The 26,606-nt window shown below is 36.9% G+C and overlaps 4 protein-coding genes across 6 annotated transcripts; 1 reads left to right on the top strand and 3 right to left on the bottom strand.

The window, feature by feature from the left end:
* LOC115437687 (RING finger protein 212B-like) lies at positions 1-6,200 on the top strand. The gene is made up of 12 exons (XM_030160996.1): positions 1-100; positions 459-511; positions 592-666; positions 3,254-3,360; positions 3,455-3,557; positions 3,635-3,663; positions 3,753-3,793; positions 3,900-3,924; positions 4,039-4,102; positions 5,666-5,723; positions 5,856-5,886; positions 5,983-6,200. The coding sequence occupies exons 1-12, from the start codon at positions 1-3 to the stop codon at positions 6,056-6,058; spliced, it is 762 nt and encodes a 253-aa protein (XP_030016856.1). The 3' UTR covers positions 6,059-6,200.
* Positions 6,201-6,364: 164 nt separating this feature from the next.
* Positions 6,365-12,059, bottom strand: homeza (homeobox and leucine zipper encoding a). The gene is made up of 3 exons (XM_030160258.1): positions 11,628-12,059; positions 10,893-10,986; positions 6,365-10,497 (listed from the first exon to the last, which is right to left on the bottom strand). Exon 3 carries the CDS (start codon positions 10,471-10,473, stop codon positions 8,548-8,550), a length of 1,926 nt encoding a protein of 641 aa, XP_030016118.1. The 5' UTR covers positions 10,474-10,497; positions 10,893-10,986; positions 11,628-12,059; the 3' UTR covers positions 6,365-8,547.
* Positions 12,060-15,139: 3,080 nt separating this feature from the next.
* dhrs1 (dehydrogenase/reductase (SDR family) member 1) lies at positions 15,140-19,882 on the bottom strand. 3 transcript variants are annotated; one of them, XM_030161279.1, is made up of 9 exons: positions 19,705-19,882; positions 18,799-18,947; positions 18,573-18,716; positions 18,375-18,454; positions 17,951-18,083; positions 17,687-17,830; positions 17,525-17,594; positions 15,824-15,904; positions 15,140-15,741 (listed from the first exon to the last, which is right to left on the bottom strand). In XM_030161279.1, exons 2-9 carry the CDS (start codon positions 18,940-18,942, stop codon positions 15,605-15,607), a joined length of 933 nt encoding a protein of 310 aa, XP_030017139.1. In that variant the 5' UTR covers positions 18,943-18,947; positions 19,705-19,882; the 3' UTR covers positions 15,140-15,604. The 3 variants fall into 3 exon arrangements, with proteins under 3 accessions (XP_030017139.1, XP_030017141.1, XP_030017140.1); XM_030161281.1 differs by having other exon boundaries at positions 18,799-18,942; XM_030161280.1 differs by having other exon boundaries at positions 19,721-19,882.
* Positions 19,883-22,281: 2,399 nt separating this feature from the next.
* On the bottom strand, positions 22,282-24,342 carry c17h14orf119 (chromosome 17 C14orf119 homolog). Its single transcript, XM_030161378.1, has 2 exons — positions 23,715-24,342; positions 22,282-23,010 (listed from the first exon to the last, which is right to left on the bottom strand). Exons 1-2 carry the CDS (start codon positions 24,081-24,083, stop codon positions 22,837-22,839), a joined length of 543 nt encoding a protein of 180 aa, XP_030017238.1. The 5' UTR covers positions 24,084-24,342; the 3' UTR covers positions 22,282-22,836.
* Positions 24,343-26,606: the final 2,264 nt, after the last annotated feature.

Here is a 26,606-nt window from a genome sequence, read left to right as displayed (position 1 = left end):
ATGGACTGGTTCCACTGTAACCAGTGCTTCACAAGAAATGGGACAAAGTTTGCGGTGTCCAGCTGTGGCCATATCTGCTGTGAAAAATGCATCACATCCAGTAAGACAAATAGATTCTATATTAGTGTGGCACATTTGTAAAAGACCGCTATTTAAAGATCAAGTGTGTGGAAGTATTTGGTGATAGTTTGGGTTCTGGCCATTGAATAGACAGGTACTGTATAAAAAATGTAAAATGAAGGCCACAAAATGGTGTTTTTCTGTTTTATGCTAATTTAAGTCTGTATGTTGGAATAAAAAAGTAAGTAGACTGAAATCACAATGTAATCTAAAATAATTGCAATGTGACTTTTCATCAAATCATAGCCTATTTTATATACTCAACTTTCATGACTAAATAAGTATATATGTAAATATTTATATATAACTATATCTTGTGTCTTTGCCTTCTCACACAGAGAAATGTAACGTATGTGGGTCAAGTTGCAGTTATCTGCCAATCAGAGATGAGGTTGGTGAATATTTACAGAAGCTTACTGAATGATGCCACTAACCAAGAATAACTCTATGTGCTTTAAATCTCTTTCTTAGATGAAACCACAGGAAAAAGTGTTTTTCAAAGACCCTCTAAAGCTCCTCCGGTCGCAGCAGGAGCAGCTATCACAGGTATGTCTCGTAACACCCAGTTACAGTTCTTCTTACATTTCTCACATCATCCCTGACAATTGCAAGATTGTGCATTTCTTGAAACTTATCCATTATCCATAATCCATTATCCTTCTGTCATTGTTTGCAAGCACAACAGGCGAAGTGCATCAGTGTACTCAGTATTTTCTCTTGTAAAGTATGACTAATGTTTGCACTGCAGGGGGTAGTAAACAGTCCTGTACATGCACGCTTTCTGAGGAGTTAGAGCATCATTTTCTACATCTTCTAATATTCATTGGTTGATCTAATGCATCAGAAAATTTCCATTTGTATGTCATATAAGTCAGTTTATAAAGACACATTTACAAAAACACATGTAATTACATATGCATTGAACTCCTGGGCTAAGACAATCGAACAGCGAACATGTTCATCATGACACAAGCAATAAAAGACATCTAGTATATTCTGCAGTGCAATCCTTAATCAAATGTACTTAAACTTGGGATAAGGCCTTTTAACCATGAAGTAAAAGGATTTAATATGACATGGGCTCAGTTTGATATCTGACCTGAAATTTCAAACTCATCATCTGAGCTTTCTGACCAGCATCTGTCTGTTAAAAAAAAGTTAATCAAATGACGCAAGTCAAGAGGAACATGACCATTGTTCTGCTTCAGTCTGGTGAGAGAACCAGAAGGCTGAATCTCAATCGTTCCCTCATTGTGAATGTCCAGCCACGGTTCAACGCAACCGCAACTGCCACTGATCAACCAAGACTGGGTCAACTGACCAAATTAGACACTACTCTTTGTCCATGTGGACTCTGGCTGTTATTGTTGCTGATGGAGATCATACTTGTTATTGAGCCAGCTTAGACATTTTTTACCTCCGCCAGGAGGTATTGTGATCACTTTGCTTTGTGTGTTTGCATGCGTGCATGTTTGTTTGTTAGCAAAATAGCTCTAAAAGTTATGGAGGGATTTTCATGAAATTTTCAGGAAATGATACTGGCACAAGGAGGGTGGAGGGCGAACCCCCCCCCCCCCCCCCCCCCCCCGGCCCAATCGCCACCAAAATTTAATCATTTCTTTCTTGTGCCATTATCAACATTTCCTGAAAATTTCTTGAAAATCCCTCCACAACTTTTTGAGTTATTTTGCTAACAAACAAACACGGGAGGCAGATCTGTCTTTGCGGAGGTCTGCGCTCTCCGAGTGCTTTTCTTGTTTCTTATGTGATCTGGCAAAAAAAAATGTGTTAATGAAACTATTTTTATAAACCATTACAGTATCACAGTGCACACTTGTGCAGTTTACAAGCTTTCTGTCCAGTGACTAAAATAATTATCTTGTACATTTTTTATTTTTTGTTAGCACAGAAAACAGGAATCATTATTATTACCCTGCCCCCCGAAGGGGAGACACCGGTATTGTTTTGGGTTCAGTTTATTTGTTTGTTTGTTAACACTCCAGCAGCATTTTTTATGAAATTTTGTATTTTTTCCCCCATTTACTTATAATGGGCGAAAATTCAAATGTCTGTAGCAGCAAAACTATGGGGTGTATTAAGACCAAGTTTGGTTTATAGATTGCCAGTGACCCAGAATAGATCTCATTACATTTTGGGAGCAGTAGGTCAAAGTTCAAATTTTTTATGAATTTTTAAAATCTTTTTTTCCCCCCATTTTCTTATAATGGGTGAAATTTCAAATGTCTGAAGCAGCAAAACTATTGGGTGAATTCATACCAAGTTTGGTTTATAGATTACCAGTGACCCAGAATAGATGTAGGTCCAAATTTCAGTTTTTTAGGTATTTTTAAAATCTTTTTTCTTCTCCCATTTACTTATAATAGGTCAAATTTCAAATGTCTATAAAAACATCAATTTCGTTTCAATTTACTTCAGACTTGGCACATATATAGAGGCAATTGATTCGCTGACATGCGCTGACACACGCATAGACATGATGACATCAGCTGTATTGATGCCAAAATAAGCTACAATATGTGTCAGGGGCGGGATTTGTTGTGCCTGGCACCACTTGTTCTAAGGTATTTGCTTTTTGTTGAAAGTAGTCAACTTTGCACGAATAACTGATTAATAAAAATGGAATAGTCAGCTTTTTTGACATGTCATCCAATTTACAGTACATTTTACATCACAAGGATGCAAACTATTGTTTATAGCACTGTTTGTGTTTGATTTACCCACTCTGGTTGGTTAGTTTTTCTTTTAATAATTATTATTTTGGTTTTGGTGTAGGACACATACGTATCAATGGCATTACAACCAATGAAATTGTCTTGATTATTTGACTTTAAAACATAGTTAAAATGCCCATCCCTAATTCAGACTAAGAGTTTTTGAGACAGTTGATTTTATACTGTTGCTTGTGCTTTTCAGAATCAAAACTGATCTGAGAAACAGACCAAAGCATATGAGAAGAATAGTGATAACTAATGAGTGAATGATTGGATTTGGTTCAGAGAGATCTTGGATTTGATTATAGCAATCTGCTATTGAAAATAAGAGCCGATTTGGTGTCATTTACTGTATTTACACCAAAGATTATTTTCCTAAGTGCTGTTTTCTTGCTCCTCAGATTGCACTTTTTCAGCAGACACAGATGGAGAGAGTCACAGCTCACTTTAAACACAAGGCTGTTGAACTGGAGAGGCGTCTGAAGGAAGTCACTGAGCATTGTTACAGGTGATGTCTGTGTTTTTATTTCTCCTCTGTAACTGTGTAAATAGTCTATTCCCTGTGATTGCAATGTTGTTCTTTTCACCTCTGTTAACACAAGGCAACTCACCGAGCTGAAAAGAGAGAATGCCGTCTTGAAAAAGCAGCTTTCGGAGCTAACAAGAGAGAACACTGAACTAAAAAAGCCACTTTCACAGAGAAGGGTAAGTGTTCTCAATGGGTAATGAAAAGGTTGAAGTTGTCATCATCATTTGTCCTGCGAATTTTCTGCTTTTTACAGGTTTCTCCAGGACAATTTCCAACCAATGGGTAAAAGACAGTTTCATTTTCAACACAGAGAGTTTTATGTAGGAACAGGTCTAAAAAATTGAGAAATCATTGTTTGCTCTCATGTGTAGTGCTCAAAGGGTGTCACTCCCTGTGGCCATCACCTCCCCAGGTAAAACCATAGATGTGCGATAAAAAACAGTTTTTGATGTTCAGTTTTGTTTCCAATGTTCCTGGTGATTTAATATTCTCATCATGTGCATGTTTACTTTCTACAGTCACCCCTCGTGTAAGAACTATGAGGTATATTCTACAATGTTGCCTTCCTTCAGATTTCGTTTAGTTTTGACTTTAATTTGCAGTTCTAATTACATGCAAACACTACCAAGCTGACCTTTCATTTTCATATGGTTCCAGTCAAATAAGTTCAGAGTCTCAGGGCTGGGCAAGAGAAAGAGGTCCAGGTTTCTCCTCCTTCACTGTAAGTAGCTCAACTGTGATGATGACAAAGAGCACTGACTTCAGTATATACATTTTATGCCATTTTGTACTTTTATTTCATTTATATATTGTTAAATCTTATGTGTCTGGTTTTGTTTTGTTTTTTTACATGGTTTTCATCTTATTTTGCCAGTTATGTTGTTATCAGTATGTTTTGTCTTTTACATCTTGTTTCATTTTTCACATAATTTTTATCTTGTTTTGTCTTTTGCATAATTTTTTTTTATCATGTTTCGTCCTCTATGATGTGATCGTCTTTATACTTTTTTTTCTGGTTTGTCTTTTACATCATTTTCACATTTTATCTTTTAAGTTGTTTTCATCTTTTTACATCACGTCTGTTTGTTTTATCATCTTCTTTTGCAGCTTGTGTTTTCCTTTTTTTCCGTCTTTTATGTCTTTGTCTTGTTGCATATTTTATGTCATTTTTATTTCATTTCTTCTACATTGTGTTTCTCCTGTTGGCTTGTATGTTGCTTTCTTCTTCTATTGTCTTTTCCGTTGTTTTCATCCCTTCACATTTTTTAGGACTCGTTTTGTCTTGTTGCATCATAAGCAACATTTTTTGTCTTCACCTTTTATACTTTTTGACGTCGTCGTTCTATTTTTACACTTTATACTCATGTAATTTACTTCGACCCAATGAAAAACAGCTCTGTGACCTATTTTGGGTCTCAACCCTAGGTTTGGGAAAGTTAGGTGTATCATTTATCTATCTGTCTATCTTTGGATATAAAAAGTGGATGTAAAGTGGCTGAAGTTAGATCCATAAGTTGCTCTGACTCTGATGCTTCAGTATTAACAGTCTAATAACATCTTATTATCAGTGGGACTAAACCAGTACTTTTATTTTAGTAAAGTTTTGATGCTTACACTTCTCTACTTTTACTATCATGCACTTTAATTTATGACACATTATTTGTACTTTGTGGTATTGGCATTTTTAGTTGAGTAAAAGATCTCAGTACTTCTTCCAACACAAATTAACGGTATATGTACAGTAAATATAATGAATATATATAGGCCGTAGGATGTATTATGATGTTGGAACAGAATTTTTCTTTTTTGCTCAGATAAACGTGCTGAGTTTTAAGTCTAATTTCACCATAATGTTTACAGTTAAGGTGGCGAGAATACTTTCCTGTAGTTTTCATCAACCACATGACGTCTGTCCCATCACATGGAATTTGTTCAGTAGGTGGGGAGTTTCCATCGTCTGGATAATCAGGGAAACAGGGAGAGACACAGCAGCTGAGGAAACACCATTCACTGATAATAAGAGGGAGATGTGGTTGGAAGTTTTGAAAAAATGGTAAAAGAGTTGCTGGTGTCGAACTTTTTAGATGAATAATGAATTCCGTAATCTAAAAAAACAAAAAGATGGTAGCAGGAGCTCTAAACACTTTTCACTCACTCATGACCATCAGTTTGAGGAAACTTTTGCTTTGCAACTGACTAATAGTCCTTGACCCACTGAAAAGTTGTTAGAAATGTATTTACTACTTATTTATTCCCAACTATTAAAAATGCCCTGTTTTTTCAGACTCCTGGATCAGTAGCTTCCATCTCCAGCCATAGTTCTCTTCATGAACATGTACACAGTAAGTGTATTTAACAATGACTAATATCATAATTTTAATAATTAAACTTAATGGAATATGCTTATTCAACTAAGGAAAATGAAATGTCATGTAATTTGCTAAAACATTTATTGTGTTTCTCAATCAAAACAGGAACACCCCCATCCTTTAGTACCCCTGTCAGGTAAGAAAAGCTTAACAAATAACTCCTGCCGTGGAATGTTCCCTAACAATTATTTCTGAATTGAGGATATTAACACCAAATTCCTATTATCCTCAGAACTCAGGGTCAGACTCCTCAGGTTTTCCAGTTCCAGTTCATGCAGGGATTATCAATACAGTCACCTAGACCTTGATTGAATTCGCATCCATTATCAGTATTTCTACAGATAAAATTCACCTCTGAATGTTTTGTACCAGCATAAATGTCATATTCCTACATCTTTTTTAAGAATTAAACTACCGTACAATCATAGAAAGATTTATGGTGAGCTATTGTTTTTGGCCAAAGCTTTTATTATTAAGCTTTTATTTTATGTTTTCTTAATTATTAACCTCTTGTGACGATTTTCACTGCAACTCATGAGTTTGACCCAATAAAACAAGACATCTGTTAGTACTGTTCAGTTGGTTTCATTACAGAAAAAGCAGCTTCCACACAATTACAAAAGCAAATCTTTTACTGGTTTCCAGTGACAGTTGTGCAAACGAGAAAAAAAAAACTGCAACGGGAAAAAAGATTAAAAAAAAAAAAAAAAAAAACATCAGGAAAAGAGGAGCACAGCGCTACACTTAATGTTTCTAATGACTAATAGAATGAAAAATGTAGCACTACCCACTGTTTTGTCAACATGCTGGTCATCCAACCTTTGTCCAGACATTTTCATGAACTTATTCCTTCCTGTACGTCAGCAGAAGTGTGGAGGGAGGACCTTTTTCCTCTTACATAACATGGAATAAATGAACTACATGCACTCCGTACCTGGATCTGAAATGTCTGTTCTTTCATTCACAATCAGTCATGAATTCTAACTTTAAAACTCAACATATACATACTTGAGAAGAGATAAATACAAACTCCAATGTGTTAATTCATTTTCTTTTATTTTCTCGAGCTGAGGACAGACGGATTTCCTCCTTCTATTTATATCTTATCAAGTAGCTTAATTTAATGTCTACTCGCGTCAGTGAAATATTGGATTTGATGCACTGTATCCATGCAGGATTCCCACGCATTTACACAAACAAAATTTCAAAAAATTTCCCTGACTTTTCAAGAACCAATAACTAAATTACCATGAGTGTAACATAATTAGAGCTAAATTACAGTATTAAATCTAAATGGTGAACTTCGTCACTATCTAAATGTTAATTATTTTCACATCAAATATTGAGAAAAGCAATGAAGCTAGTAAACTATGGGACTGTGGTAATACAGATCCAAAATTAAGCTAAAATATACTGTTTTAGTCCAAAAAAACAACAGGATTAAGTTATCCCAGTACTGAAACCCTCCACAAACTTAGGGAAAACACAAGATCAATTCTTTTTTTTTTTTACATTACAGACTCATCAGGTTTTCTCAAATAGAAAGAGCGATAAAATATCAGATTTGAATTGATTTAGTCAGTTTTTGCATCAGGATAGGGAAAAACCAGACACATTTAAACCTCTAAATGTCAGTTTTCTCCAAAATATGGGAGTTTTTTAATCTCTAAAAGTTTGATTTTAAAATTTCATGACGTTTTATCGTTTTCATGAACGTGCTGACCCCGACTACAGCCATCATCAACATGTTGGATGCAGAGAAATGGGCAGGAATAAGACTAGACTTAGGTCAGATGACTCAGCCAAAGTACTTCTGAAATGGAAAGGCCTGTGTGGCATTTCTGCTAGCAGCATCAGGTATCTACTATATGATCTGAAGCGTGAGAGGTCATTCACGATTGATATGATAAAGTGAGGAGAGGATACTGTGGAACTGGACACCTTTCAACACAAGTACAGACTGAATTAATGAATGCAAAGTTTTAAGTTCGCATTCATGACATCTGTATAATGCTAATGTGACTTCTGCCTTCTTACCACTGTTAAAGGTACAGTCAATGAATATGATGAAGTGAAATGATTTCAAGGACAGAAACAGGGAATGTGTTAAGTAAAATGTCAAGATAACAGTTTGTTGTGTCATGGTGTTTTAAGATGCATGGGTTTTCAGTGTTAATGATCAAAAATGACAATATTTAGTTAGAAATTCAGATGTTTTAAAGAATCTGTTTTAATCAGCATAACGGCAGCAGGCTCTAAAACCAAAGTACAGGATGTCAGTCTAAAGTGTACATGTCCAGTGTGCTTTTTCATGACAACGAATTACTGGTTGTAAGGGAATGAATACACACAGTGATCAGTAACTAAATTAGTCAACACATATTCTTCCAGAGCAGTCACTTATCTGCTACAGACAGGTACCAAAAAAAAAAAAAAGTACAACCATTTAAATTATTCTGCTATAATAAACATACTAAAAAAAAAATCCATGGTACTGATAATCTAAAGAAAAATAATATTCTCAAAAATATAGCAAACCAGTGTAAAAGTTACCGTCATATTTACAACAACACAGGCAGCACAAATATAATTCAAGTCCAAATATATTAGAATAAGCAGGAAATGCAGTATATATAAAAACCACAAACCTCACACTAGGCTTGTTCTGGGAAGACCATATTTTAGAAACCTGCTACAATTAAAGCAATTTTAACCCAAGTTAAATGTACATACTGACGGAAAGGATGTGTGGAGCGCTGCACAGGGTTTTATAATGTCCAAGACTGGTTCCAGTGTCCTAATCAGTGACAATAGGTTTTTTGTCAGGCTCCACTGCATCCTGAGCTGCAAACCAATCGCGCACTTGCTGGTAGCTCATTTTGGATTTCTTGCAAAGAGAGTCAAGGTCTTTTTCATGTAGTGCGCCTGTTGAATTGTAATAAGTGAGCAGTGGCTGGATATCAGGGGAATCTGTGCTTGTTCCATTGGCTTGAGATCTGCGTTTACGACCAACCCCAGATCCGTTTGATAAACCACTGCCGCTTTGCTGGGCGGCAAGTTCTGCCAAAAACTGATCTCGGACCCCCTTCACCCACCGCAGCTGGCCGTTTTTAACAGCATAGCGCGTATCTCCAAACCACTGAATGACGTCGGCCCGGGGTAAACCTGTAAGTTTTACTAGTTCTGTGTACTCTTCACTCTTGGGCCACTGGCAGCGCAAGAAATGCTGCTTTAACACGTCCAGCTGCTGCTTGGTCTTCCGTGGTCGCCCACCAGAAGTGAGGGCAGGCGATGTGGACGAGGAGGCTCCTGACTGTGTTTGCAAGGGGCTGGTTTTGGCTGAGTGGATTGACTTCTTTGATGTGGTAACGCTGTTTGGAAGTCGTTTAACGGGCGAGACTGTCGGTATTGGGCTGTCAGAGGGGGAGGAGTCAGGAGAGCATTTTACAACACTTGAAACATCTGGCTCAGTCTTGCAGGGCTTGGTCAGTTGCAATGGTTCGTCACTTTGCTCCTCGTCTTTGAAACTATCCCCATCTCCAGAAAGCTCTTCTGCGTCATCATACCCTTCTGCTTCAAGAACTCTTTCACCATATGCTTCCAAGCTGTTTGACAGGAACGTCTGAAAGAAATGTGAATTCTTCATTTCACTGCCCTTGACGCCGTTTTGTCGAGTCTTTTGAGAGATAAGTGGAAGAGGTTGAGTTAGTGGATCAGGTTTGTCGCCAACAACACCGTGGTGAGAATAGGTCTGGGCTGCTGCCAGGCTTCCTCGGCCAACCCTAAGCTGGTAGCGGCTGTCGCTGAACCATTTACGGATGTCGTTGCGGCTCAGCCCAGTTTCTTCCTGCAGACGTCTAAGCTCAGCCTCCGCAGGCCAATTCTCCCTCAGGAAGCTCTTGCGAAGGGCAGCGAGTTGAACTTTGGACTTTTTGTAGCGGCTGTGACGGAGCTGTTGGGAAGGTGACTCCGAAAGGTCAAGGGACACATCGGTTGCAGTGCTTTCTTGCTTATCCACTGGTGAGCGGTAATAGTATGAATCCTGAGGGGGAGGGAGAGTGGAACTGAAACACGGAGTAGAGGGTTTGGCTGGTTTATAGGAATCCGGTGACTCACACTTTGGTTTCTTTTTAGGAATATTGAAACTAGAGAACGAACCCTCTACTTCATCACTAGCCTCACTCATAGCGTCATCACAGCTTTTGCCCTTGCTCTTTAATCCTGGCCTGTCCTCGTATATTTCAGGCGAGTCATTATAAAGGTCAGGCACGGACAGCTTCCGCCTAGTCTCCTCAATCTCCTCTGAGGACCAGCTGATGCCATATTTAATTCTCTGGACCATAAACCACACCTTAACTTTGTCTAGAGGCAAGGCACAAACCCTGGCCAGGGTGTTAACCTCACGGGACGACGGGTACGGGAATAAATTAAAGGCTTGAACCAGTTCTGGGATACCGTCGAGTTCACGGGTCTGGTCTGATTGTGTCCATACTAGTTTCAGTCCCTCTGAAACCAGAGGCAGGCACACGACTGAATTGTGGTTAGTGGTGAAACTAGCCACACCACCTGCGTTGCTGTCAGCAGAGTTGGTAGAGCGATGCAAATCCTTTGGGGTTCGCTTAGCTTCATGTGTTCGCTCGAGTTCCGTCTCGTTGCTTTTAATGGAGTCCTCCAGATCCTCGTGTTTTTCAGCTCTGCCGTTGTGTTCGTTGTAGGTTGCCATCTGGTATATCAAAGAAGCTTTCACCTACAAAAGAAAGAAAAAAAACACATTTAGTTGTTGATGTTTTTATTTATCTCAGACTTGCTGTAATTTCACTGATAAGGTCATTGAACCGAACAGGAAGTGCACAGTCTCTGACGTTTCCACAACTTTTCGTTTTTGTTCTCGTCCATTTTGAAAGTGAATTATCCGACAGCTGTTTCCCCATCCCCTCCTCCCTCTCCTCCCCCTCAACTTTTCACTCCTTATTCTGAACTCCCAGTAAAACTAGTCGTATACCCCTCTGTCCAGACTGAGCTCCCCTCCCCCAGAGCGTGGTCGTGGTGGTGGTGGCGGCTGACTTTTGTTATGTGTGAGTAGGGGGTGGGGGCGTGGGGAAGAGGGATTCATAAGAAACCCATCACGGTCTAGTTTCTCACCCCTTCCCAGTCTGGCTTTGTTCCACTTCCAAGTTCTCAGTGCTGAAAAAGATGAGCGAAGCCTCGTCACAAAGGCAGACACCACAAGAGAAACCTGTGGAAAGAAAAAAAAATAAAATTGATGCTTTAAGTGTGAGTCTAGACACACCGCCTCTTCAACACCACAGTAAAACAAACATGCATCATCTTATTTCTCTTCAGCAACAGGTGTTAAACATATGGAAACCCTGTTAAACTTCAATTCACCCTGTTACTGTCACAGTGGAGTCATCTGATTCCAGGGTAGTTTTGGTGAAAATACCAACACTCTCTGTTTTGAGCTGGACTTTCCTATTTGGGACAGCTGAGGAAACATTTAGTTGGAGATTACGCCACGGCTGATGATTTAAGTCGCTTGAGTCACGCAAGAAATGTTCAAGTGTACAAAAACATTAGCCAAGAACGGGAAAACATAGTGTTAGTCATGTCGGACACAGCGAAAGGAGCGGTTTAGGGATAATCCACCGGCCTTTTCAGCTCGTTTTTTGTCCTTAAATGCACTACAAGGGCTTCAACAATGTGACTGTGTTTGGTGTAAAGAATAACAAAAGGCTGAAAAGTTGCTCTCGGTGGCCGGTGACAATAGCAGACCAGCGTCTCCCCCCCCCTTATGGCGTACTAAGTAAAAACGCTTCTCTCTGCACAGGCGCACTCCGCCGTCAGACACGCTTCACTGAAACGTAAAAATAAACTTACCGAAAATGTCCAAACAAGCCTTTATCCCCGGGATCCGCGAGAGCCAGACGGGAACAAAAGAAATCCACAAAACCCCCTTATTCCGGTCCGCTTTTAACGGCCGAAGTTTGGGGGAAGAGCAGGGAAACAATACCGTCCGTCTGTCTGTTTGACCCTTGTCTTATTTATCAAGTATCTCGACGGATTACGGTCGAAATACAAAGATGCGACGCGACCAAGTTTGTCGCCCGTCGGAAGAGTTCAGTGTTGGGCCGATTCCTGCCCTGGAAGACCCCGGAGATCCAGTCCGGGAGATTGGGGTCTGAATGTGAGTGCCGTTACTTCGTCCGCTCCGGCCAGTCCGTTGTTGCTTTTGTTCTTCAACTGAGAAGTGTTTCCCCTGTCCGGCCAGATCGAGGCTAGGCGGAGCTGAGGACCAGGAAGCCCACAAGGCCCCACAGACTCTCCCACGATGACGGCCCGGGCTGGGGGCGTGGCCGTCTGGCGGAGCAGGCCCCGGATTGGACGGAGGAGGCGCTTGTATAATGAATGCGTTCCAGTAGTTTTAACAAGTCCAAGCCCAGGACCCGCCTCCTCAAAACAGGGACAAACATACGGATCTGAACAGTGTGTTATCGTGGTCTTAGTTTACTATCTGTTGTGGGAGAATGAAAGTACTTTATCTTTTGTCAGAAGTGTTAAAAGTACACATACTGCTGAAGAAGTAAAAGGACAAATCAGGGTGACCAGGTCCCACATCAGGGAATGCATGAATTCAAGACAAACAAATAACACTGGTCAACAACAAATTTATTGTTTAAGTTTTTTGAGCTGATTTAGGATCATTTTGGTGTGCTGAATCCAAAAATCACATTGATTTTGCTCAATCAGGTCAACTTTCTGAACTATGCTACATATTGTCTTTTTAACATTTTTGCTTACATTTATGGGCATTTTCACATCATATGATACAAAATTCTTTCATATTTCTTGCAATAAACAAGTTTTGAAGATTTTACTTTTGCCAATTTATGATTAATGTTTTTTTTAATATTACAGGTGAATGAAATGGCTTCGACTAGAAGATCTTGCAAAAATAAGCCTTACGTATTCTGCTACATCTGCGGTGAATACACCATTGTACCTAACAGGAATCCTGTTAGAAAATGATTTTTTTCTCTTAAAACCTATTTTGGGTGAGAACTATATAAAAAATCAAGTGATAAAGTCACAAAAATGTAATCAATTTTGTGAGAAGATCAAATTTTTCAAAATCAAATTAGCAAAAAAACCTGACCTGATTGAGAAAAACAGATGTCATTTTTGGATTTAGCGGTGCAAAATGGTCCTAATTCAGTTGAAAAAACCTAGACAACTTGCAAAAAACATTTTTTTGTAACCCAGTGTAATAAACAATTAAGATAATATACAGGAAATCTTCACAACAACAAACAAAAACAAAAATTAACTATGTAACTCTTAGTAATAAAGACTAAAATAGTAATAGTTAATACAATTATATTAATCAATTCATCAACATAACATAGCTTCTTATATTTGATTAACAAATATTTTAACCCTTTCATGCACAGTGGTCACTCCAGTGGGCATTTCATCTACAGCTGTTCTCTTGTATATTCATGGATTTTGTAGTTTTAGTTCCATATCAGCCAGCACAGTGGACATTTACGCACCATCCCATAATACACTGACATTCAAACCATTACTGTAACTTTGCTGTTCTTGATAAATCTGATCTGCACTAACATGTTTGAGTGTAAATCAATTGTTTGTTATTGTTAATAGACTGTAATTAACCATTTTTCTTAATCAAAAAGCTTTTTTTGGCATATTATCTCCATAAAGTGAATAATAACTAATATTAGAGTATGTTTAAATGTGACAAAACACCAGATTAGCAGCATTAAAAAAATTTATTTCATACTTTACACACAGTGTATCAATAAATACGTGTTTCTTTGGTTCAAAAATTAAATGCATGGTGTCCAGCTGAGTGGATATTTTTGCAACTCCATGAAAAATAGGTTAATAAAAAAAATTTCAATCGCATTGTTTTTTTTGTTTTGTTTTTTTTAAGCCTAAAGAGGAATAAAAACACTCAGGAAAAATATCTTGATTGAGTCAAAAAACGGTATTCAAAATCTTTCTGAAGGGACATTTTAGAGACAATTTGACCCACATTTTTACTTTTAAATTCATTTTTGCTTTAGTTAGACCATAAGGGATTATCCAAAACAAGGAGCTACTTCATATTGAAATAAATGTTGGAATGGTGATCAATTAAATGTTGCTCTCTGATGGGACATTACTGCGTTTTGACCCATTAAGGTTCTCATAATTCATGCATGAAAGGGTTAAATGGGCATTACATCTGATAGTTTAAAACCAACACAATGTTATTAATGTAATGTTTATTTTGTTAATTATTTTCACTTTCTGTTCATTCACTGTGTTCATCGTTTTAGTAATTTTTATTCATTTTCAGTTTTTATCAAAATTTTTTGTTGAATTCTCTTCTAAATCATTTCCTGGCTTTTTTTTTTTGCTTCCTTTTGTTTTTCGCCAATTGTGTGCACATTGTTGACTATTTTTTGCCATTTTTGGCTGTTTTTCATTTTACTGATTTTTTTCTCCCATTTTTTGCACAATTTTTGTTCATTTTGTTTTGTTTCATTCATATTGTTGACCATCTCTGCACTTTTTTGGTCCATTTTTCATTTTATTGATTGGTTTTATTAATTTTGTGTTATTTATTTATTATGTATTTATTTTTCTGACTTATTTCTTATGCTCTCCATGTAGTTGAAATGTTGTGAAACGGTGTCTGTCACAAGATGAAGTCAAAATAGACACTGTTAGTGCAAATTCCATTCTTTTTTTTTTTTTTCTTTTTTACAGTGGCAGGCAGAGAAAAGGCCAAGTAGAGTTAAACCAGTCTGAGGAGACACAATGTACTTGTTTTTGATCAACATTATTAGTTATAAGACATCATATCAAATGTAACTCCACTACATTTGACTTGATAGGATGTGGTTGCCCTGTTTGCACATGTTGAGATCTTCTGCTTCATTTAAATAAAAGATCTGAGGACTTCCTGTAACACTACAGCAGATTTTCCTCCAGTGACCTCTCTAACTTCCTCTAAGTCTAACTTCTCCAAGACTCTGGGAACAAACATTATGAACTGAATCAAAATGTTATGTGTCTAAGAGCTTCAGATCTGCTGTATCTAATAAATAGGTCACGCATTCAGCATCTGTTCTTTCAGCCTGTTAGATTTGTCTGTACTGTAAACAAGCGATAGTGTGTCCTTCATACTCAGCTCTTATCACCTTCAAGACAGCTTTAATATTTTAGAACATCACATTAAGACAAATACTTTTTTGGAGTCTATTAGTCAAATAGTGTAGACAGGATGTATGCATAAATGTACTGAAACTGTACAGGATTAAGGATCATACTCTCTACTATCACTTTATTTCATAAAAATGAATGAAAAGGATAAACGGGAGTGAGTTGCACCTTCTTTATTTCTTAGCTGGTCAAATATAATTGGGGTGTATATATAGGTTACATACAGTAGAAATATAAGAATTTTTCCTACATTACCTTCACTTCAATAAAATACATTTAATATACAATAGATAGTTCCTATTTTTACACAATGTGATAATATTCCCACTTTCACATTGTGTGGCTTTTAACTGAGGTTAAGTATTAACATTTATTACATAAACTATGCTAGTAATATGCATCCTTCATGTATAAAATGACAAACTTCATAGAACCACATTCATTGAATTTTCAAGTAAAAAACATGAAATCACAAAATAAATTTCTGTTACTGTTGTTTCACTTTCACTTTAGTAGGTAGTTCCTGATCCAAAAACTTAGACCAAGCTTTATACATTTAGGTGATATGAGTCAGTTTACTGTAGTGATACTCAAAAATAAATTGATGTTGTTAGTGGAAATGTTCAGAAGCGGCCGCTGGCCAGGGTCAGCACAAAACGTGGGAGCCGAAGGAATGAAGGGACAACGACCGAGAGCCAGGACAGATACGGGACCTGGGTCAGGAGGAATTTTATGGAAGTGTAATCCACTACACTTCGCCCTGGAAAAACAGACCAGATGTTAGAATGAAGTAATAGTACATGGTGGTACGGATAAGCATGCGCTCTCTACTGCAAATTTACCATCAACATCCTTTATGCCGTAGCGCCTCGACAGGTCACAAGTCATCAGCACTTTTCCAGTCAGAGACATGAGACTCTTATCTTTTAGACAAAGACAGAAAAAAACAAACTTCTGTTAGGTCGTTGTAATTTTAAGTTCTTTACTCAAATTTATTAGCTGTGTTTTACTTAAAATGTTAAAAATAAGTTGAAGCAAACTTGGAAAGACTGGTTGAAGTACATTAACCAGGGTCACTCTACACTACATTACACATGGCTGTACTAAACAGTGGGTCAAAAGTAGGTCAAAGTAAAAGTTTTCTGTTAAAATAGCTGTTTAAATTTTTCAGCTCAACAAAAGTCATTTTTTTGATTAATGAATGAACTGAAAAACATAATTTCACTTGAAACGCTCCCTCCTTTAAATATGTTAGAGGTATTTTATGGACTGTTAAAAAGTATCACATTGCTGTTTTTGTATGCACCCTCTGTGGAGTGGTTTATCTTATGGATATTTCTGGTATGGTCTTTGCCTTTTTCTTACTTTTACTTTTACTCTTCTTAACGTTCCAGTTTCTTTTTCACTTCAATCATCATCCTCATGTTGCTTTCAAGTATTCATCCTGTATCTCAATGAGACTTTACTGCATAAATGAGCGATTAAAAAAACAAAACAAAAAAACGTAGACCACATATACCTGCTGTTACCAGCTATGTTTTATCTCTTTATGTCACGACCTAGAAAGACGAAGGGTATCAGCTACCTAATGAGTGTGAATTACAAGCAAGCTTAAAAACTTATTTGTAAACTTAAGGACTCATTTTGGAGATGTTCCTATTTTCTAATATACTTATGAAAACACGAGTAATATAAGGTCAATACTATAGGGTCTTTAGACAGCTTAGGTGCTGTCTGGGTTTTAAATTATTCAGAGGAAGTTATTTGAATTTTTTCATGTTACTTTCAACAGTATCCAACCTGTATTTGCCATATAACGTTTTCCCCAAGTTTGTGGAAGATCTGGGCACATACATCACATTATTTTGGACTGCTATTAATATCATACAAGGGAATTTAATCAAATTTGACAAAGCTAGAGCAGATAAATCCTAAAAGCTTAAAACAGGGGTCCTACAGGTTTGTATAAATTTAAGACCTTTTTAAGACTACTTAGAACAGAATTTAATGCCCATTTCACAACCTTTTTCATGGTCATACTGGCAAAAATTCAACTTACAAAATTTAGGAAAATGTATTTATTTACTCCAGTGCCTTGATTCCCACCATTCTGAGTCATTTCTCACTGGGGGCTGCAAAGTTAGCGATAACTGGTTCTTAATTCAGTATAAATCATTGGGTTGGAACAGGTGGAACTGAGTAGACTAACGTTACTTTCTTTGCAGCTTGGACATTTCCCAGACGTATATAATCACAATAAAGTGAACAAGTTTATGGCAACATAACTTAAGACCTACCATATGAAATTAAATACCTTTTAAAGACTTGTTTAAGGTATTAAATGCAGATTTGGAAATTCAAGACTTTTTAAGACCTTGTGGGAACCCTGTTAGAAGCACAACTCAATATGAGGATCAACTGCGTCATTTAGTTCTATTCACTGGCTCCTCATTGATTTTACTTCATTTTTCTCATGTTCTATCCCCAAGCTTTATAAAAGTAGGGAAATCTCTGGATGAACACCTTCCTGAGGACAATTCTACCTTTAGCGAGGCCGACAATGCACCTCCCACTGAGTTCAGTGGTTTCTCCTCTTTCGAACATCTCTTTATACTGAGGAAGAGAACATCAGAGCATTTAGAAAACTGCTGAAAATTCTTGACATGAATAAAACATGTATCATTTGTTGTCAGAGAAGAGCGTACCTTTGAATTTACGCCCTGTGGAGTGTCTTTCTCGAGGACAAACTGCGTTATGAGCTCTGTCTGAACGGCTCCCGGCCAGAGGCTGACAGAAGCCACACCCCTGCTTTTTAACTCCACAGCCATGTCTGCTGCCATCCTGTCACACTAGAAACAAACCACAAAACAAAACAGGTTTTTATTACATAGACCAAATGCACGGACACACAGAATATAGATGCAATTACGCAGTACACGCACATGTGTTAGGACTTAACAAGAACTTACTGCTGCTTTCCCGACACCATAAGGCACATTAAAGAGGTAGCGCAGCCCTCCCATTGATGAAATGTTCACAATCAATCCACGACCTTGAGCCACCATTAAACGGGATGCATAAACAGAGAAGAAATAGTGTCCCCTATTGAATAAAAAAACAACAAATGCACTTAGTTTAAATGCACCTTAGACTTAATCAATTACAAATGACAGTTAATGTGTAACAGTATGCTTCATATCTTCTTCCCCCATGTGATAATGGGTTTTGCTGTTAGTCAAGTGGCCCTAGTTGGCTCAGAACCAAAAATGACAAAGCTATTTTAGTGTCAGCTGACTCCTGGAAACATGTCACTAGTCAGGAGGAAATGACGCAGTTTATTTCATAAATTCATACAACGTGACTCAGCATATGTGACTTATCATAAACGCTTACCTGAGGCCTGTGTTGTTGATTGAATCCCAAATACAAGGATCAGTTTCCCAAAACTTCTTCCCCATATTTTCAAAAATAGCCTGGAAAACACACCAACTGATGAAGCTATTGATGCTCTTTTGTGCCATTCAAGTTCAGTCAGACAGTCTAACACTATCTGAAGTATTTAATATGTGGTGTTTGTGTAATAGTACCAACCTGTACTCCAGCATAGGCGTTGTTGACCAGGATATCCAGCCGGCCATTCTGTTCACGTTTAATCCGTTCAAAGAGCTTCTCGATGTCTTTATCATTTGTGGAATCACAGATAACAGGCAAGCAGTCCCCACCTCTGGCTTTCACCTACAATGAGAGCAGAGATACCAGCTGAACTTTGTCCTTCCACCTACTAGTTATGTAATTAATTGCAGGCTCAGACTTTCACCTCAGCAGCTGTTTGATTCAGAGTCTTCTCCTGGCGGCCTGTAATGTAGACAGTTGCTCCGGCCTCAGAGAGTTGCAGGGCAATTCCTCTGCCGATGCCTCTGGAGGCCCCTGTTACTATACACACCCACCCAGACAGCGGCATGTCCTCTGATCCCACAATACCACACGAACCAGAACACAAAGATGCACATCAAACACAACCATATGAAGATGTTAGGCAGTATATTGTTGATTCATGCATTTATTGGATTGTTATGTCCCTTCATTTTAGTAAAAACAGATGGATCATTACTTTAAATAGACAGTATAACATGACAAAAACTTTTCAGACGCAGAAACAAGTGTAGTTTTCATAATATGAACATTCTGGTATGTAGGTATGAAAACAGAAGGATATAGTAAAAGTAATAATCTAACCGAACGCAAAAATGCAACAGACAATAAAGAAATTGATTTTTTTAAATGCATAAAACTGCAAAATGTAGCTACTATATTCATTTCAATATATGTAGTAAATATGCTTTATATTTTTATATCACCTAAATCCATACAGCCTTCTGTACAGTAACATTAACATGTTTAACTTTTAATGTAATTTGAAAACTTTAACAACATATCTGTTTAAAGTACTGAAACTTTAACTTGCACCTGGAGTAATGTAGATGTCATAAACACATAACATTAAAACTGACTTCATAACAAGTTTGATAAAATCTTATGCAACACTAGAATAGTGCTATACAACAAGTCTTGCACTGTAAAGACGTTAACAAACTTAAATCTTTTTACCTATTTTGTGGGTTGATCAGTCATTGTAGTCTTTATAGAACTAACTGGGTCATTGAAAACGAAATAAGTCGTAAACAGACAGCATTAAAATAAAGACAAAATACCGTATCTTCACCTCGTTAGAGTCTTACTTATTCTGGTTCGTCCGGTCCCGGGAAACAGTTCCTCCACAGAATCCGATGAGGAAACCTTTCGGTGTAAAAGCCACGGATCGCACAACCACAACCTAATTCTACAGAAGAGACGCGTGAGTCCGTGACAATGAGAAATGCGACAGTTAACAGCGACGCTCCATGAACTGCAGTAATATCGCGAGAAGACGCGAGAAGTTTCTTATATACGTTTATTATTACTATTTTTAGATAGTTCCGCTTTCCTTGAAATTAAGTAGATATTTATTTTTAGAACTTCTATCGAAAAAGAAAAAAACGATGATCGATGGTGTAAAGATAGATCGAATTTAGTTAACTTACCCATGAGATGAGATGTCATGTAGTTTACACATGATGGCGCTGTAAATCCACTTAAAAATGATAGCCTAGCAGTGGATTAAAATACACTGACAATATTGGGGGGAAAAGCTGATTACAGTTCACAGTATTATGTCTTTTTTTTATTCAAGCACCGCAGTGTTAGTTGTGATTAGGCCTTTGGAATTTTAAAATATTGTAGACAGAAATATAAAGATAATAATAAAGAAAATAATCAGAAAAAGGTATGCACGTAACAAAACACAAAGGTGAATTCAGGTCATGTGAGGCAATGGAAGGTTAGTTAAGGTTAGGTTGAACTATTATCCTCCACACAAAGAAACAGGACATACTTACAAGAGACGGGAACATAATTTACACAAAAATTAAAATCAGTGACATAAACAGTACAGTAAGAAACTGGAGACCTTGGGTTCCATTACAGGCAATTAACAATTCAACACCTTAATTGCAGTAGCTACAAAATATTTATTTCTTTTTTTTTTAATTAACTTTTTTTCACCCTGTCATAGCAAATGGTAAAACATATCACTTACTTGAAAGTGTAATTTTTCTGAGACAAATAGGAAGAACTGAAGTCATAAACATACAAAAAATAATGTAAAATAATTACTGATACCGGAACTTGAAAAATAAAATGTGTGATTCAACATTGTGGCTAATAGGTATGCTGCACAATTTTGGTATTTCTGCATAGTTTTGGTAACCATGTTTTTGCAAGTCATCCCATTTAAAGAGAATACAGTGTTTATCTTTGTCTATTGAGCTAGACTGAACAAATTAGAAGATAAAACAATGGTTTGCTCAACAGAGGAACACGATTGTTTTCCTCTGTTAAGGATGGGATCCTGAGCCATCTCAGTTTGAGTCCTGCTTATATTTTGACTTTTACTCTCCTTTGTTTGTTTGTTTTTTTGTTTAATTTAACCAAGCAAAAATAGTTGCGAACAATAAATTCAGTAAATCAAAAACAGTTAGTATTAGTTTCACCACCAGCTTTCTGAAGTATCCACATGTGATTGTGCAGCTCAGTGTGTCTGCTAAAACTCAAACAAACAGTGAACCTATAAATCCAAAACTAGTTGTTCAGGTTTTACAACCTACAGATTTATGGACTTGAAGCCAAGTTGTCCTGCAGCTTAAATTTTGTGTTTGTAATTAACTACAAAACACATGGAGTGACGTCAGGGAGCAGCATTTGGCTACAGTTTGAAATCCGAAAATACCAAGAAACCAGTCAAACAACTTGCTCATCTGATCCTACCGGTAAGGCTGGGACTCTGCCACATGATGATTATATTTGCAAAAATAGATATTGAAATTATCACTAAGTATTAAATCTGTTGGCTCAATGTCTGCAGTCTTAGAGTACAGTGTTTATTTTACTTTTCCTCCAGATACTAATGCAGCTCTGTGGAAAACCAAAGGGGCAATGATATGTAAGGACAGGAAGACACAAATTTTATAAAATATCATCAAACACTGAGAAACATGGATGAAGAAAAACTAGCCAAATGAAATAACAGTGTTCCATTTGGAAACCCTTGTTTAGACAGAAACAAATAAACAATATTAAAATCTTTTATGAAGTCCTCAGCTCAGAATGGATGCTTATGGTGCTAGAACTTGCACAAGAGGAACATTTCTAAAAAATCTTAGAACTGAATCATAATAATGGTATAAGCTGATCTCATGCTCAGAGGCAGGATTCTTCTTTGTACTTGAGATTTTTGTACTTGTACTTGAACCTTGAAATCATAAAACAATAAGCTTTCATTTCACTTTGAGTATTGGGTTGGAGTTCCCATTTTGGTCAGCTCTGTGATGATCCTCAGGTGAAGCTGAGACATACCCAAACCAAACCTGGAATAACAAGAACAAATCTTAATTTCTGGCCAGATTCTCATTTGCCTCCAGTTGATCATCCAGCACATTAAAAAATTGCTTATTGGTGTGGCAGGCGTCTTATGAAATGTCTTAAGATCACTGTTTGGAGGTCTTGAACTTATCCATGCATATTATGACAGTTGGCAACAAATAAAAAAAGAGCTCCATCACCCATTCTTTGATTGCAATCCCAAATTTGGGGAAGGCTGTGTTAGTGAATGAGAACAGGCCCTCAGTTGTAATTACTTACTTTAAACAGACATTTTAAACTATACAAATAAAAAAGAAATAACACAACAAGTTTTCATCCTTGTTTTTATTCTTTTTTTTTTTTTTTTTTAAATGAAGACAGGGTCCAGTAAAAGTAAACCAAGCCTCCAGGTTTCATCATTATACAATCAGATGTTGATCAGTTAATTCAAGTTTAACCATTTGGTCATCAAATGGAATGGCAAAGCTTCATGATGAAAGCATTATAAACTAGAAGGGGGGCTCTGAAAGAGCACCGCCAAGGTCCAACAGTTCTGGAATTTAGTCACATGTTGTAAAATCTGTCCCAAACGTTTTTGGGTTTGTCATTTCTTGAAAATGGGTGCAGTAGTTTTTGCCTAATCATGCTGATACACGGCTGGTTACAAAGTAGTTGTGGTCTCGTAAAGGCAGTGTGTGTGCACCATTTTGCAGCAAACCAGTATAGAAAACTGAAGAGAAACAGTTTCTGTTATTCAGGCATTTCTGTTTCCAAAATGAAATAGCTTCCCCGCAGCAATTCATCCTGATGCACTTACACACTTTACATCACACCTTTCTCATTTTTCCACTGTCCATATCAAGAACCATCTGCTTTAATGATACAAGGCGTTTACAGATCAGTCTCTTCCTGCTGTTCCTGCTACACTCCTGTAAAAGTGGGCGACGAAAACTGGGTCTCGCTCTTCCAACATGTGCAGGAAATGATTCCTCTCCTCTTCTCCCCAAGACTCGAACCACTGAGTCCACAGACGCAGCTGGCATTCAAAGATGTTGGGCAGTCTGTCTTTTACCTTAGGGAAAATAGACACTGGTAAATGTTCTGGGTAATATAAGTATGTTTTTTTGTCACATACACATGCATTAAATATCTACACATATAGCTTTCTGTAATGTTTAATGTATGAGTTTTAAATATGGACACAATGAACACTAGCTATGGTTTAGGCCAGGGGTGTCACACACATGGCCTGCTAAAGGTTCCAATCCAACCAGCGGGATGAAATTGTTAAGTGTAAAAATTGTACCCACTGATGATGTTAACAGTGAAGGGTGTCAAACTCATTTAAGTTCCAAACTCCAAAATCTTAACAATATTACCCCGTTACAAAAGGTTTTGTTCCTTTGCATACCTGATCTAAATACACATGTATAAATTATACGTTGAGGCATAATATTGTAAAAATTGCACTTACTTTCTTTAAAGTCCAGGGTGTACATGGTTGTTAAAGTTATTCACATCTTTTAAAGACTAGTTTGTAGATGTAAACATTTTCATCGAGTAAATGTCTTTTTTTTTTTTTTTTACTCTAAAAAACAGAGAACAGTTTGGAGGTGTCATTATCTAAAGGTTATGTTATTATTTTACTAGTCCAGCCCACTTGAGATCATACTGGGCTGTATGTGGCCCCTGAACTAAAATGAGTCTGACACCCCAGGTCTTTTCTACACAAAGAAATATCAGAAAAGATGATCCATTCAAAGCTTTTCTAAGCACCTGAAGAGTACTGAGCGAATCCAAGAGGGTGCACACTTTCCCGGGCACGGCTTTTCCCAACAGGTCCTGCAGGAACCGCTCCCTCTGCACGGGGGTCCAACCCTGGAACCAGCTCAGGACGCACCGCTGCTCCTGGAGGGTCACATAAGAGATGGGGTCCGGTTCGCGGAACTGACCCGCATTCGTTGAGACGCACGACAGGTTCTCCAGGCTGGGAGGACCGGTTGCGGTCTGGGGCGGCGAGGGGAAATCTTCTGAGTAGGGAGAGGAGCAGGCGGTCCAGTCTGGGGGTGTCAGTGACCCCCCTGCCGGACCAGGAGTCTGCTGCTGCGGGTCTGAGCCTTGACAGACGTGACTGAACCACGACATCCTGATAAACTGCTTCGTTTCTTACCAACCTCCGCTTTAAGTTACGGCCGAATCACAGCCACTAACGTTCTATCAAGTTAAATTTTGCTCAATTTCAACATGGCATTGTGTTCTACGGAGACTAAGTTGTTGCGTTATTGCATTTTAACAGTTGCTGGCTCAATTTTCGGCAAAACAGAACGGAGATGTAAGAAACATAGACGTACTAATCTTGTTAGCAAATATTTTCTTCTTCTTCTTTTTTTTCTTCTTCCTCCTCTTCTTCTTCGTCGGCAAATAAGGCTGTAGCTCACTACCGCCACCAGCTGGTCAGGAGTGTGCATCAATGCAACTTATTTCAATAAAATAAAGGAAAAAACAAATAAATCACCATATCCTCTAAATCAGGGGTGTCAAAGTCATTTTAGTTCAGGGGCCATATTCAGCTAAATTTGATCTGAAGTGGGCCGAACCAGAAAAATAATAACATAATAATCCATAAATGATGACAACTCCAAATTTTTGTCTTTGTTTTAGTGTAAAAAAAAAAAAAAAAAAAAAATAATAATGAATATAAATAATGAAAATACTTACTTTTATAAACTATCCAAAAAAAAAAAACCAAACCCTGAAAAGAATTAAATTTAAATTAAAAACATAAGAAAATTGAGTGCAATTTTTAACAATATTCTGCCTCAACTTATCATTTCTACATGTGCATTATGGATCAGATCTACAAAGACACTAAACAGTGAGGAACAGGCAGAAAAATTGTTAAAATTGTGCTTAATTTTCTTTAAACTTTTCAGGTTGTTCATATTTGTTCAGGTTATTCACATTTTAGTGTTACAGGATAGTTTATAAATGTAAATATTTTCATAATTTAATGTTATTTTTTGCACTAAAACAAAGAAAAAAATTTAAGTTAATTCTAGATTTTTTTTTGTCTTAATTTAAGATTTTTTTTTTACTTAATTGTAGATTTTTTTTTTGGCTTAATTCAAGATTTTTTTTTTTTTACTTAATTGAAGATTTTATTCAGCTTAATTCAAGATTTTTTTTTTTTTTAACTTAATTGAAGATTTTTTTTTTGGCTTATTTCAAGATTTTTTTTTAGTTGGTTGAAGATTTTGTTGTTAAATTCAAGATTTTTTGCTAAATTTGACTTTTTTTTTTTTGGCTTAATTCAAGATTTTTTTTACTTAATTGAAGATTTTTTTTTTGGGCTTAATTGAATTTTTTTACTTAATTGAATTTTTTTTTGTTTTGTTTTGGTTTTTTTTGCTTAATTCAAGATTTTTTCCTTAATTCAAGCTTTTTTTTTTTTTTTGCTTAATTCAATTCAAGACTGGAATTTTTGCACTTGGCAAAAACATCCCAGGGACCAAACTGGACCCTTTGGTGGGCTGCATTTGGCCCCCGGGCCGCATGTTTGACACCCCTTCTCTAAATCAAACTACGACAATATTTCAACAGAATGTGGTAGTACTCTCTCCTTCTGTAATTTTGTAGAACATTTATTATATCAAAATATACTTTTATATGTCTGAAGTTACACTAAAAGATGCTCAACTGTTTCTTATCATTCACAATAATCACCCCCTGTATATACTATGGTTCCATATTCAGTATAATGTGGTGTTCAGCCCTATTGGTCCAAATATTATCTTTGAGAATGTCAGTTTTTGACTGTTTTTTGAAAACACGTTTTTCAGCTCCAAATTAATTACAGATTATCCAATGACATCCAGACCACCATCTCTTCTAATTTCTCTCACTTTACTCCAGGCTCTGCATCATCTACTTTTCCTGTCTTCTTTCAGCCTCTCCCTGCTTTAGGTGAATTGAAGCTAAATATATTTACTTGCTTCATTTTTAATACTTACATTTAAAAGTGTTTCAATATTCTGCAACTTTACACCTCTACTCTATTACATTCTAACAGTGTATATTATATTTTTGAATTATTACTTACTTTACAGAAATAAAAATGTACTAATAAATAATAGCTTATTATTACCGATTAGTTACTCTGAAAGAGAGCTGAGAAAAATGGCTGAAAATGGTACAAATTTTTATGTCAACCTTTAACACCAGTTATATTTGATAGTATTGTAACAGTATTAAAAAATGTAAACCAATAATCATATCAGCTGAGAAAATTACAATACTATTGACAAATAAAACAAAGAAATAACCTCTATGATTTTGTGACCAGTCCATTGAGTTATCAGTTGGCCTAAATGAAACTACAAATATAATGATTGTTATTTAACCATCAAAAACCTAAACAACTGCTGGTGACTAACAGCATCTAGTGATTTTAAATGTCAAATAACTTATGAACCATTAATTCAATTAATACACTCAAATGATTAAGGTAAAATGTAGTTTCTCAGCTGTTCATCATCATCAGATACAGTATGACCCATTTGGATGTTCAGAGGCTCTGTAGTGAATGTGGAAACACCGCCATCTTCTGCTAAATTGATTCACCAATAAAACCCATGGAGTTGGACAAGTGACAGTGGTTGTGTGCACTTA

Source organism: Sphaeramia orbicularis, chromosome 17 (assembly GCF_902148855.1).
Source record: "Sphaeramia orbicularis chromosome 17, fSphaOr1.1, whole genome shotgun sequence".
NCBI lineage: Eukaryota > Metazoa > Chordata > Actinopteri > Kurtiformes > Apogonidae > Sphaeramia > Sphaeramia orbicularis.
Note: the sequence above shows the minus strand (reverse complement) of the source record. Positions and strands in the feature narration are given on the sequence as shown.

Excerpts from the sequence above, each read along its gene's own strand:
- homeza (XM_030160258.1), bottom strand. The coding sequence starts at position 10,473 with ATGGCAACCTACAACGAACACAACGGCAGAGCTGAAAAACACGAGGAT.
- dhrs1 (XM_030161279.1), bottom strand. The coding sequence starts at position 18,942 with ATGCCGCTGTCTGGGTGGGTGTGTATAGTAACAGGGGCCTCCAGAGGC. Across the intron at positions 17,831-17,950 it reads ATGGTGTCGGGAAAGCAGCA|TGTGACAGGATGGCAGCAGA; the intron begins GTAAGTTCTTGT and ends GTTTGTTTCTAG. Across the intron at positions 15,742-15,823 it reads CGGCATAAAGGATGTTGATG|GGCGAAGTGTAGTGGATTAC; the intron begins GTAAATTTGCAG and ends CTGTTTTTCCAG.
- LOC115437687 (XM_030160996.1), top strand. The coding sequence starts at position 1 with ATGGACTGGTTCCACTGTAACCAGTGCTTCACAAGAAATGGGACAAAG. Across the intron at positions 3,558-3,634 it reads AGCCACTTTCACAGAGAAGG|GTTTCTCCAGGACAATTTCC; the intron begins GTAAGTGTTCTC and ends TGCTTTTTACAG. Across the intron at positions 4,103-5,665 it reads CAGGTTTCTCCTCCTTCACT|ACTCCTGGATCAGTAGCTTC; the intron begins GTAAGTAGCTCA and ends CTGTTTTTTCAG.
- c17h14orf119 (XM_030161378.1), bottom strand. The coding sequence starts at position 24,083 with ATGTCGTGGTTCAGTCACGTCTGTCAAGGCTCAGACCCGCAGCAGCAG. Across the intron at positions 23,011-23,714 it reads ATTCGCTCAGTACTCTTCAG|GTAAAAGACAGACTGCCCAA; the intron begins GTGCTTAGAAAA and ends ATTTTCCCTAAG.